At 38.9% G+C, this 12,536-nt stretch overlaps 1 protein-coding gene across 4 annotated transcripts in view; it reads left to right on the top strand.

Annotated features, from left to right (window-relative positions):
* TDRD3 (tudor domain containing 3) overlaps window positions 1-12,536 on the top strand; it is a 108,386-nt gene that overhangs the window by 34,679 nt on the left and 61,171 nt on the right. For 2 of the 4 annotated variants that reach the window (XM_035553366.2, XM_035553367.2), the window contains exons 2-3: window positions 6,633-6,717; window positions 10,372-10,437. In XM_035553366.2, the coding sequence (XP_035409259.1) occupies window positions 6,633-6,717; window positions 10,372-10,437 (151 nt within the window). The remainder of the gene's footprint in view (window positions 1-6,632; window positions 6,718-10,371; window positions 10,438-12,536) is intronic. The other 2 variants (XM_035553368.2, XM_050709284.1) reach the window with 1 other exon arrangement.

Genomic DNA, 12,536 nt, shown 5'->3' with positions numbered 1-12,536 from the left:
AGGGAAACAATCTAGATTAAGTTCCTATAAGGCAGCTATGAAACTGCATGGACCAGACTAGAAAGAATGGCTACAGGATGGTTCACTGCCAAAATAAGAGGCGTCTTCTAGGTCAGGTTTTATTTAATACTGTCATTAAGTACCTGGATGATGGAGCGTGACGCTCTGGGCTTAAACACAAGATAAAGCTCCTTAGGAATGCAAAGCTGTTAGTGATCAGGGTTAGAACTCAAAGTAATATTAACAAGTGGGAGGAGTGATGGGAGAATAAAAATACGCCTGGCTAGCTATGATCATCTGTGTACGCACAAGATACAGAGCAATGAAAGGGGGGGAATAAGTCTTTTGACATGATCTTTGAATGAAAGGAATGGCATAGTCTTTTCCCCACAGTTGTGGAGAAAACAAGAAGGAACAGCAGGCGATGCAGCAGGGTTAGATGTTGGGAAAACGTCACTTTCTTGGGTGTCTGAATAGTAATCGTAAAATTGCCAGGAATGCCACTGACACTACAGCGGAGGTTATTTGTCATTACTGACAGACGTTTGCCTTGCGGATAAAGCAGCAGTCGGCCCTGATTTTTGCAGGATGTTTGAACCCTTTCAAACCTTCCCTGTTCTTCACCTTTTAAGTTCTGTTTTATTTTCACTGGTAGTTTGCATAATACTATGCCATCCTTTCAACTTCTGAGCGTTTTATTTAAAGAAAGAAAAATGTTAGTTGCTTTCCCAGTGTTGTTATGCAGGTTATAGGGCAAGAAGAAGCCTTATTTTTAAATCTGATTTTCATGTTTAGCATAATAATGTTTTAAAATGTGTTCTGTATTTTTTTAAAACAGCTTTAATGATAGTCCCTCAATAAAATTTATAGTACTGTGGTCTAATTCCTTTATACAACCAAAATTCAGCAGAACATTTTGAAACCCTATCAAAAGAGTACTACAAATTTAAAATAGCTAGTGTAAAGGATAGTGTTCTGCTGTGGAGCAATAGTGGCACCCAGTGGTGGTCTCCCACAAGTGCATTAAATTGCACTTCTCTTTGTGAAAATTGTTCTCTCATCCTTCGTGGTGCTAAGTACCAGAAATATGAATGCTCTCTACAAATATTTTTGGTTTAAAAGATTACCTTGTAGGTGGCATGATTGTATAAATCTGTTTTCTGTGGGAAGCAATGGAAGGAGCATTCTGATTTTTGTGTACACACACAGAAAATAGCAATGTTACATTTACATATAATGAAACTTCGGGATTGTTTCATGTGTTTGACAGAATTACAAGAAATATTGGTAAGGCAGTTTGCATTTTCTGCTAATGTCACAGTAGTTTTATGAAGAGGAGTGAATCTGAAATATGTGAATTTTATACAGCATGTTTATTGATGTTATTTTCCCTTACTTTCTTTAGGGAAACAAATAAATTTCTCCTGTAATAAAGCATTAATTGTAGAGATGATAGGAGAAAAATACACTTTTCTAGAAATCCTCTGTAATGCAGTACAGGAAAAGGATTGAAGGTAGCTGAAGATTTTTGGTTGCCCATGAACTGTGAATTGCAAATAGCAAAACCAGCATTTCAAGAAAGCTGCTTTTGCATTAGGAAAGTTGTATACCAGGTGGATTTAATTCTAAAATAAAGCTTTGAAATTAAACATTCTAAAACTTTTGTGGGCACAGAGGGTACTTGATCCAGCAGTATAGAGCAGGCAAACGAAAATGCATCTTACTTGATGCTAGGGATTGTTTTTATGCAGGTGGTAATAGTGTAGCCGTAACAAATCTGTCTGTGCAGGGCGTGTCAGGTGTGATTTGTTCCTGATGAAATAAAGCAGAGGATAAAATGAGATATCTAGAGATGCAGTTGCGACTGGTACTGCAGAATCACAGCCCCCAAAAATGGGAAATATCAAAAAGGAGAATGGATGTTTGTAACATAGGAAAGAAAGGGGGCTGTTAGGGTGATACCATGCTTGGAACGAAGGAGTGGTGGGAATATGTTTTACTGTGCGTTAGGGAGAATTACTGAAACTTTTTTTTTTTTATAGGAGCTTATAGTGAACGTTTTGACAGAAAAATTGCAGATTTGGGTTTATATGTGAATGGTTCACATGGAAAACGCTGATTCACTATGAATGGCTTGTTTAATAATCCTGTCGGCGCAGTGCTCATCCCGAGGTGTAAGAACAGGTGCTTTTAGTTTAAAAAGGAGATGCTCTTCCGACGAAAGCTGTTGCTAAGAGGATTGCACTGCTACATGTCTCAGATGAGCCGAGCTGGATGTGTGGGGGAGGAATACGTGAGACAAATATCCCTCGGGTTTCAGCAAACATAATGTGGAAGAATTGCAGTAGAAGCATTTATTTTCCTCTCCCTGCCGTGTTTCCTCTCTCTTCTGGTCTCCTTTCCCAAGAGAATGATCCCCGGGTAAACATCTCAGCCGTATGAAGCAGCTTGGAGCCCATTTGATTGTAAACTGATTTTATTTCTTATTTTTTAATATGTATTAACGTTTGAAAGCCACAGAATCCCTGTGTGACTCATACGGCATTACTTGGCACAATTCCTTTGAAATCAATACAATTGTCTGCATTACTTCAGTTTATAACTTCGGAGGCTGTACAAGCCTAGTGAGTACTTTTTCCTTAGAAACCAAAAGTTGTTGCAATTTATGCTATTACTGTTACCAGTTCCTTAAAAACTCAGTGATTTACGGGTGTGTACACACCCACGAATACAATTTCCTCAAAAATAGAGTAGCGTAAGGTTGTTTAAGAGTGGTGGATAGAGCCAAAAATCAAGCTGCCAGCTGGAAGCTAGTTGGCTCCTTTTAAGCCTTTCAGTCTGATCACCCAGGATAGTGTTATCTGCATTGCAAGTGAAGGAAATAATTTATCTCCTTGCTGTCAGTGTGAGAAGATGTCAGTGGCCAGCTGCTGGCTAGCCTTTTACTTCCTAAAGGGCTTTGTGGCACTTTGCTTTTTTCACTCCACACTTCGCAGTCATTTATTTCACTGTTCTTTTATCTGCTCCTTCTCCTTAAGCAAAAGTGTGTAATTCTGAAATGCTTCTTCAGAGGAAATCCAAAGGGGAACTTGGTGGTGGTGCCAGCAACGTTCATGTGCCAGATTGTTCCCGGTGCCCCCTTCCTTTTCAAAGCAAAGGGAGAAGCAGCAGTTTGGGATGGAGGTGTGCAGAGCAGGGATTAGCCAGGGCACCGAGTTCACCAGCAGGTTCCAGGGGGGTGAGCTAGTTCATGGACGGATTAGGATTGCCTCCCGGCCCTGGGCAGTAGAAATGCGTTGGGTTAGTGTAATAGGATCACTTCGTCGTTCGCCTTGCATTATCTGGGGTTGTGGCAGGTCGTGGTATTTTGCAAAATGTGCAGAACAGGTAACGTGAGTGCAGGCAATGAGGCACTGAGCTCCAGGGCTGTTCTGTTTGACTCCTGAGGAGTTTTTATCTGATTTTTGGTTCGGTTCAGGTTCAGATTTTCTTCCTTTCTATTACAGAGAGAACAAAAAGATCAAGTGACCTTTTGCTGTAAAGGTCCTACCTACAGCACATTACATACCCATTAAGAACGTTACCCATCACATACCCATCACAGCACATTAAGAGCAGATTGAAAAGGGAACTCTCTTTCCTCTGGAGCCTGGAAAAAGAATTTCAGACTTTATAATCCATATGTTTTGAGGATTATGCCTACTGAAGAGCTAATTTTGCCTGTCGTAACTCCCTTTTCATACTTGAGAGATATGGATGTATATTTCCTTGTACAACTGCATCTATTTTAAAATAAAAACTTATTAGAAATACTGCTTTTATTTATTTTCTCTTAAATGAAATAATTTGTGCACCTGTAGCAGGAAATATTCAAGACTAAAACTTAGGTAGTTCTTACAGGAGATAAAACAGATGGTAGGGAGAACAAATTCTTTTATTTTTTAAGTAAGAACTTTCTGCAAAAAAGTTGAAGAAAATCTAGACATGCATTTGGAGTACTGCCTGTATAAAGCAGTCCATAAAAGAGTTCCTAGGGCAAAGCAGGAAAGATTGTCTTGGCATACCCTAGTTCCAGACTTCTGTCAAGGTAGGAGAAATGTATGTTTTGGTTACTGAGGGTGTACAACCTTTCTGGTTACGGTTTGTTCCCTACCCAGTTCCTGACCATTTATTTCTGGTGATATCTGCACTTTTATGTCCCTGTTGGACAGAAGCAACACGTGAAAAGTTACCTGTTCAGAAATTTTGTACTTTGCCTGTTGAAGTTCTTCAACATAGTTTTGCAGAGATAATTATTGATTTGATGTTTCTTCTTGAAAGTAATTTTGCTCCTGACCTCCCCCCCCCCGATGGTTACAGAGAGAGCTTGTTTTATTTTTTTTTTAAGACTATTTTAAAAATTGTGGTTTTAAATCATGCTTTTGCTGAAAAGCTGTTGTGCTTGCTTTATCAAGGTAGCAGATGTCCCCAAATAGCATTTGGTTATAGGCTGGTGCCTCTTGTAACTCTGATGGAGATTTCAGTCAGGTGTGGGCAATGCGTCTCCAAAATGTTGTTGCTTAAACTAGTGTAAGTCAAAAATGAAAGGCCTTTTCTGCTCTGTGTGTGTTTTTGTCTTTCCTGGCTCAAAAAAGCCCTCTGAAGTAATGAGACAAACTAACTGCTAAGTTATAAACTGAAAATTTGGACTAAAGCAGAGTGGGATTTTATCAGCTCTGTTTCAGTGTTCACTTTGAAGTGAGAAATTGCAACATGACTCAGCAGCGAATTTTATGATGGCAGAAGTAATCAATTTTATCCTATCTCAGGAAAATTTAATTCTGGGTCAGATTGTTGTTTACTCGCTAAAAATATATTTTTTTCTTGCTGGAAAATGTTAGTGCCTACATCTAAGTACTAGACTGTAGCTCATAACAGAATTGCAGTTCTGCTAGTTTCAGCAGAACTGAAGAATTACTTAATTTGCAGAGGAGGAGGAATGTTTCCACATCTTGTCTTGAATTCAGCTCATGGGTTTTGTATTCCCACCCTGGTACAGCTGATATTCAACTTTGTACTGAAGATAACAGGAGGTAAACTTGTAGCTTTTATGATATTTCTCTTTCTAGAAGTCTGTTGTAATTACTCAAGGCTTCCACTGTGGTTTATGGGGTCCTCCCTATAGGACGTACCTGTTGTAGTTTCCCCCTGGCAGAGTGGGAATTGTGTTCCACTGTACGCTGACTCCAGCTAATGAGGTCCATCTGCCAATCCCAGGTAGGAATTGCCACTTCATGTCTTCCCAGGCGGCAGTACGCGAGATCCGAGACACTGCTGAGAAATCCTGTGTTCCTATGCAGGCTAACAAATCCTGCACCTTATTATTCTCAAGTGTGTGCCTTCTATATGAAAAATCAGATTGTTTCTTTCACATTGTTTTATATATGCGTGTTTTTTTTTTCTCTCCCCCCTCCCTCTTTAGTGCCTTTTTTTTTTTTTTGGGTGGTATTCTGTTCTCCCAGGATTTGCTAGATGTCAGTGTCTGACGGGAACAGCTAGTTCCTCTCAGGTGTCTGGGTTAGAGCTCAGCTGGGATCATTAATTAGTCTGGCAACGCTGTCAGGGCTGGAGCTGTTCATGTTATCTGGGCTAGAACTAAAAAGGTCTATCGATTCTTCCTTCACATGTTTATATTATAGTTATATGTTACACCTGGATGTTGTTTTCTTGAATTATTTCTTGAAGTACTTCGGAGTGCATATTTTTAATATTTATTAAAGCATATTAAGCTTTCTTTCATACATCCTGTGTTTTTCTTTGGGAACGGTGGTTTCTTGTTAGGTAGTTAGTATGCGAATATTTTTTGGGCAAGTACTGTGTTTCAGGTTCAGTATCTAGCAATTATCAATTATTGAATGATTGCTGTGATGTTTAAAGGAAAACTAAACACTCTGCAGAGAAAACAGCCAGCTACCTAAGAATGAAAACAGGGGCATGAAATAAATGAGGCAAGATAAATAACAAATATCACAATTTCTGACCACTCAAGTTAAGCTAAAAACATCTTTTGCTAAGTGTTTTTGGAAGTCATAATAGGTCAGCCCTTTTGAATTTATTAGCCAAATCCTGTTGCAATGGATTAACTTCCTTAGTTTTCAGATGAATAAATTTTATTTATTAATTGTGTTGGATGGTGGTGTTGTATTGCCCAGCCTTTGAGCATTTAACTGTATCATCTTGCTCTTTAGAAACAGATGTGGTTTGTTTCTTTTTTTTTGTTTGTTTTGTTTTTTGCTTGGTAATTTTTTTTTCCCTTAAAAATGCATGAATATGTCACTATCATACCGAGTAATGCCCAAGTGGTTGATTTTTTTTTTTTTTTTTTTTTTTAAACCAGGCTCCTGTAATCTGGGGTGTGGGTGTGTGTGGAAGATGGTTGCTGTTATTTTGTGAAAAGAAAAAATGAATCTCTTAATCTTACCTCAGTGTAAAGGAATTGACTACATGAAGTCTTTTTCTAAGTATTTGTTTAAGTTATGCTTCACTAGCATAGAAAATAGAAGCTAAAAATAATCTTTACCTGCAGAACAAATGTTTGACTATTATATAAATAATGTGATATTCTAATATATATATATATTCTTCTTTAACAGGTATCTTTCAGATGAAGGAATCGAAGCTTGTATAAGTTCATCTGAAAAAGTCAATACAAATGACATTATCCTAGTTGCCCTTAATGTAAGTTATGATTGTGAACTTTTTTTCTGACAAATTGTGCTAAAAACAATGTATCTAATGGGTCAGGTATAAGTGTGTGAGGCTAATTAAATATACAGTTGTCTGTGTGATTTATGTAAAGGACAAGGTGCCTTCCTCCCTCCTGGCATATATGAATTATTTCTTAATTTTATGTGGATATGACCCCTATTCCAAACTGTGAAACCTGGGGGGAGAAAAATGAACATAATTTGTAGTAGGAAAATATTTTTGTTTCAAATTTAAATCTAAAGTCAAAGTGCAAGCAATAACAAAATCAGAACTGCTGTGTATAGATATGGGCATGAAATTATAGTGCAAACTATTAGTTTGTTGGGATGAGTAAAACATCCTTAGTTTGACTTCTGGGCATGCTGTTCTTTAAAGCATGCGATGTGTACGTTTTTATGTAACTATAAACAGTTGCTTGGTTTACTATAGAAATCTGGATTGGTCGTTGTTGTGGTTTAGCCCGGCTGGCAGCCAAACACCACACAGTCGTTCGCTCACCCTCCCCCCTCCCTCTCCGGGATGGGGGAGAGAAACGGGAAAGTGAAGCCTGTGAGTTGAGATAAAGACAGTTTATTAAGACAGGAAGAAATAATAACAATAATAATAATAATAATAATAGTATTAATAGTAATAATGTGTACGAAATAAGTGATGCACAATGCAATTGCTCACCACCCGTTGACCGATGCCCAGCCTATCCCCGAGCAGCTGGCCCCGCACCCCGGCTAGCCACCCCTATATATTGTTTAGCATGACGTCAGATGGTATGGAATACCCCTTTGGCCAGTTTGGGTCAGCTGTCCTGGGTCTGTCCCCTCCCAGCTCCTGCTGCACCCCCAGCCTGCTCGCTAGCAGGACAGAGCGAGAAGCTGAAACGTCCTTGGCTTGGTGTAAGCACTGCTCTACAACAATTAAAACATCAGCATGTTATCAGTGCTCTTCTCATCCTAATCCAAAACATAGCACCCTGCCAGCTACTAGGAGGAAAATTAACTCTGTCCTACCTGAAACCAGGACAGTCGTAATTATTTCTGCTGACAAGGAAATTCACAGATATGTAGTGCATTTCCAGCTTGTTTGATGGATAATCAAAATAAAATAGAAATGCTATGCAAATATTCAAAGCCAGTTTAGTTGGTTATCAATTTTTTTTTATTGTCAGTTGTTTTGATGCCCAGAAGATTAAGTTGCCTCTTGGGTAAGTTAGGGAAAAGTGGTGTGGCTTGAAAGACAGGATAAAAGTGAGTTTAGTTTCCATCTCTCAAAAACTGACACCTCTCATTAACTGTTAGAGTAATTTTGGACTAAAGAAACCAAGAAAGAAGCCAACTTAGGTGTTCTTGTGAACTGCTGAAATAAGTATGAAATGGACATAAACTTGCCTTCAGTTCTTCAAATGCTTTTATTTTGTATAAGATCTTGCAGCAGACTTGAAGTGTTTCCCCTTCCTGCTGCTGTGGTTGCAAAGCATCTTGCTGGAGACTTGTCAATTGTATGGATACGGAACATTGCAGAACAGTTTATAGAAGTTTGTGTGCTATTCAGAGATAAATAACTGACAGATGACAGATTGGTTTCATCATGTGGGCTCAGATTGAAAACCAAATGTGCTTTTTTATCGCTCTATGGCTATGTTTTGCAATAGAAAACAATTTGAACATCTATCCACTCTTTTAGTGTATTCACTCTGAATATCTGCAGAGCATCCCTACAATTATTTTTACTCTGTACAGGATGCCAGTGTTGCTCAGCCAAAAAAATGGAAGGAAGCACTAGTTTGCAGCATTTTACATGCTAAAATGTAGTGCTACTCAGTTCTAGATACAGCAGTTCATCGGCATTTGTTAACGGCAAGTTAGTATAAGTTCTGGTAGTAATTCTGCTTAGCCCTTCTTCTTTTGAAGGAAGCATTTGTGACCTGAATAAATAAGGAGGGTTTTAGCTTCAATACAGGAATCTGCAGTGGCATGTTCTGTTTTAAACAGGCTTATTTCAAGGAGTTTAGAAAACATAAGTGTTTTAGTCTGCACTACTGTTTTTTTTTTTTTTTTTGTCTTTTTTAGTCTTAACAAATGTAAGTGCACCATAGAATCATTAAAGTTGGAAGAGACCTCCAAGATCATCTGGTCCAACCATCCCCCCTACCACTAATATCACCCACTAGACCATGTCCATAAGCGCCACGTCCAACCTTTTCCTTAAACACCCCCAGGGACAGTGATGACACCACCTCCCTGGGCAACCTGTTCCAATGCCTGACTGCTCTTTCTGAGAAGAAATATGTCCTAATTTCCAACCTGAACCTCCCCTGGCACCACTTGAGGCAATTCCCTCTGGTCCTATCACTAGTTAGTTACCTGTGGGAAGAAGCCGCCCCCAGCTCCCCACACCTTCCTTTCAGGCAGTTGTAGAGAGCAATAAGGTCTCCCCTGAGCCTCCTCTTCTCCAGACTAAGCAACCCCAGTTCCCTCAGCCGCTCCTCATATGACTTGTGTTCCAGGTCCTTCACCAGTTTTGTAGCCCTGCTCTGGACATGCTCCAGGGCCTCAGTGTCCTTCTTGTAGTGAGGGGCCCAAAGCTGAACACAGTGCTCGAGATGTGGCCTCACCAGAGCTGAGTACAGGGGGACAATCTCCTCCCTGGTCCTGTTGGCTACACTATTCCCGATACAAGCCAGGATGTTGTTGGTCTTCTTGGCCACCTGGGCACACTGTCGGCTCATGTTCAAGCAAGCATTGACCAACACCTCCAGATCCTTTTCCTCTGCACAGCTTTTGAGCCACTCTGCACCAAGCCTGTAGTGTTGCATGGGGCTGTCATGGTCAAAGTGCAGGACCCAACACTTAGCCATGTTGAACCTCATCCCACTGGCCTCTGCCCATCGATCCAACCTGTCCAGGTCCCTCTGCAAAAACTTGATGTGTAAAGTTTAATTAGTTTTTATTCCATTTCCTATTTTAACATGCTCCACATATAAGCCATCCAGGCTATCCTTTTGTCATGCATCATCCTGATTGATATGCTTGTCCAACCTGTGGTTAGGGGAAGGTGTTTTTGTAAAGATTTATTCCTTTGATCATATGAGTTCTTCAGTTAAATACCATCAACAGCGGTGTTGCATAGTTGCTGAATAATGTCATGTAGCTGTTTACCTCACTTCCAAAAGAAATAATCAGACAGACATTTAAGTTGAAAGGCATTTAATAGAAATGTGACGTAGACTTTTACTCTAGGTTTAATTGCAGAAATGTTCCCAACCTTTTATGATGGATTTGTATGTGTAAAAACACAAAAATTAAAAACGCTTTTCTCTTAAGTGCCAGATGAAGAGGGAAGAAGTTTGCCTGTATTAAACATCAGAGTTGAGTCTAATAAATAAGCATTACTTAGTCATTTCTTTTCAATGATTAAAAGCATTTTTAACTGTCTTTGAAAATGTGTTGAAAATTACTTTAAGTAGTTGATTTTTTTTCATCTTATATGGAGGGTTAGAGGGACTTTTTTAATACTGTACAAGTGATTGGGAGTATAGAAGAAATGCACTTTTTGCTTTTTATGATATTATTTTTTTTTGAAATGGGATATTTTAGGTTAATATTCTCTTGTCTTCTCTGTTAATTTCAGACAGATTTAAGAACTATTGGCAAGAAATTCCTCCCCAGTGACATCAATGGTGGAAAGGTGGAAAAGGTAGACAATATTAATTTCACTTTTTTTGTTGTGATTTCTGTGCGATGACAGACTTCTGCACTGCGTTAGTCTGTTTTTGTCATTATTCAACATACAAATGAAGCCAGTATTTGAGTACATTATAGAATAAATATATTTACATTAGTTTGCTCACTATGCTTTATAATGAAGACTTTTTACTTCTGAACTTTGAAATGCTTAAATAAACATGAATGATCCTAACAACTTCCTTATCACTCAGAAACAGTTTAACCTCTTTGATCTTGACGTAGTATCAAAAGTTTTTTTTCTTCTTTATTCTTGTGAGTGCAGCAAAGCAGGTTAGGAATAAAGGAAAATAGTTGTGTAATTATGATACATAATGCTAAATGTTGATACTTCACAGTATCCACAGATAAACACGATTAAGGTTATAAACTTTGTCATGTACCTGTGGTTGTGCAGCTCACGGGTTATGTGGATAAACCATGTCAGATGATGCAATGCTTTATATTCCACAGGATAGTATTATATTCGAAGTTTAGATATGCCAGATTTTTGACATGTATACTGTATGTTTAGATAAAAATTGAATTTGACCTCACTGGTATGCCCTCCCTGTTTTCTTCATTTAAGAGAGTTGAATGAAGGAGTTTTTATTTTAAAGCTAGAGGTAGTTCTCTATTCAAATCATTATCCCTAATTTCCCAATATTGATGATCTGTATTTTTGATGTGAAAGTTCTTGAGAAACATATTTCGTTACAGTTGAAATTCACTATAGCAATAAATCAAGGCAGCATTCTTTTGAGAAAGCAAGATTGATGAGAGAGGCTGTTTAAGAGCTGTTTGGATTTATTTCTGCTGATGCTGTTGTCCGAATGGGGTGGTGACTGATGTACCACAAGCTTCTGTAACAACAAAAACAGAGGAATATCATTGTCAGCTACGAAAAGCCCACTTCAGAGATACCATTCTTGGGCGATAGTTCATAGTGGTTAGCCAGACAGCAGTCCACGCATGAAACCCATTACTTATTAAAGCAACTTTCTGGAAGAAGTATTATTAATTTTATTTCTTACTATGTGGAACTGTTTTTGCAAGTGCTACTTCAAAAACTTTTTTTTGCAAGGTGTTAGTTTATGAATTAATTTTGATAGATTACCACTTTATGTTTTCGAGTAACGTACAGTTAAAGTTATTTCAGTGCTTAAAGCTTTTTTTTTCCACCTAGGAAAAGGAAAAAAAAATCTATTCTTTTTCCTATATCTATGATTTGAATATTTTTCTTCCCCTTCAGCATTCTGTTTTCGAAGTATGGAAAACAAACAAAGTACTTCTTGTCATCTGTTTTTACACTGTTTATTTTGCAGTTGCTTAATTGAGTATTACTGAATTTTGCACTTCAGATCATGTAATATTGACAAAATCTAAGCATATTTGGTTAAATACTTCAACAAGGCCAAGTGCAAGGCTCTGTACCTGGGTCAGGGCAATCCCAGGTGCAAACACATGTTGGGTTGAGAATGGATTGACAGCAGCCCAGAGGAGAAAGACCTGGGGGCATTGGTTGCTGAAGAACATGTGTGCTTGCAGCCCAGAAAGCCAACTGCATCCTGGGCTGCATCAAAAGAAGCGTGGCCAGCAGTTCGAGGGAGGTGATTGTCCTTCTCTACTCTGCTTTTATGAGACTCCTCCTAGGGTACTGGGTTCAGCTCTGGGACCCTCAGCATAAGAAGGACATAGACATATTAGGTATGTCCTATAGGACATGGGCCTAGTAATGAGTCCAGAGGAGTCAAGAATGATAGCGGGGCTGGAGCACTCCTATGAAGACAGGCTGAGGGAGTGAGTTGGGGTTGTTCAACCTGGAGAAAAGAAGGCACCAGGGAGACCTTGCAGTGGCCTTCCAGTACCTATAGGGGGGCATAAGAAAGATGGGCAAGGTCTCTTTACTATGAGGTGTTGTGATAGTACCGGGGTAACAGTTTTAAGCTAAAAAAGGGCAGATTTAGTTAATACGAGGATAAAATTCTTTACTATGAGGGTGGTGATGCACTGGAACAGGCTGCTGAGAGAAGTTGTGGATGCCCCACCCCTGGAAGTGTTCAAGGCCAGGCT

The sequence above is a fragment of the Cygnus atratus genome, chromosome 1, assembly GCF_013377495.2.
Source record: "Cygnus atratus isolate AKBS03 ecotype Queensland, Australia chromosome 1, CAtr_DNAZoo_HiC_assembly, whole genome shotgun sequence".
Lineage (NCBI taxonomy): Eukaryota > Metazoa > Chordata > Aves > Anseriformes > Anatidae > Cygnus > Cygnus atratus.
This window is presented reverse-complemented; position numbering and strand designations above follow the sequence as displayed.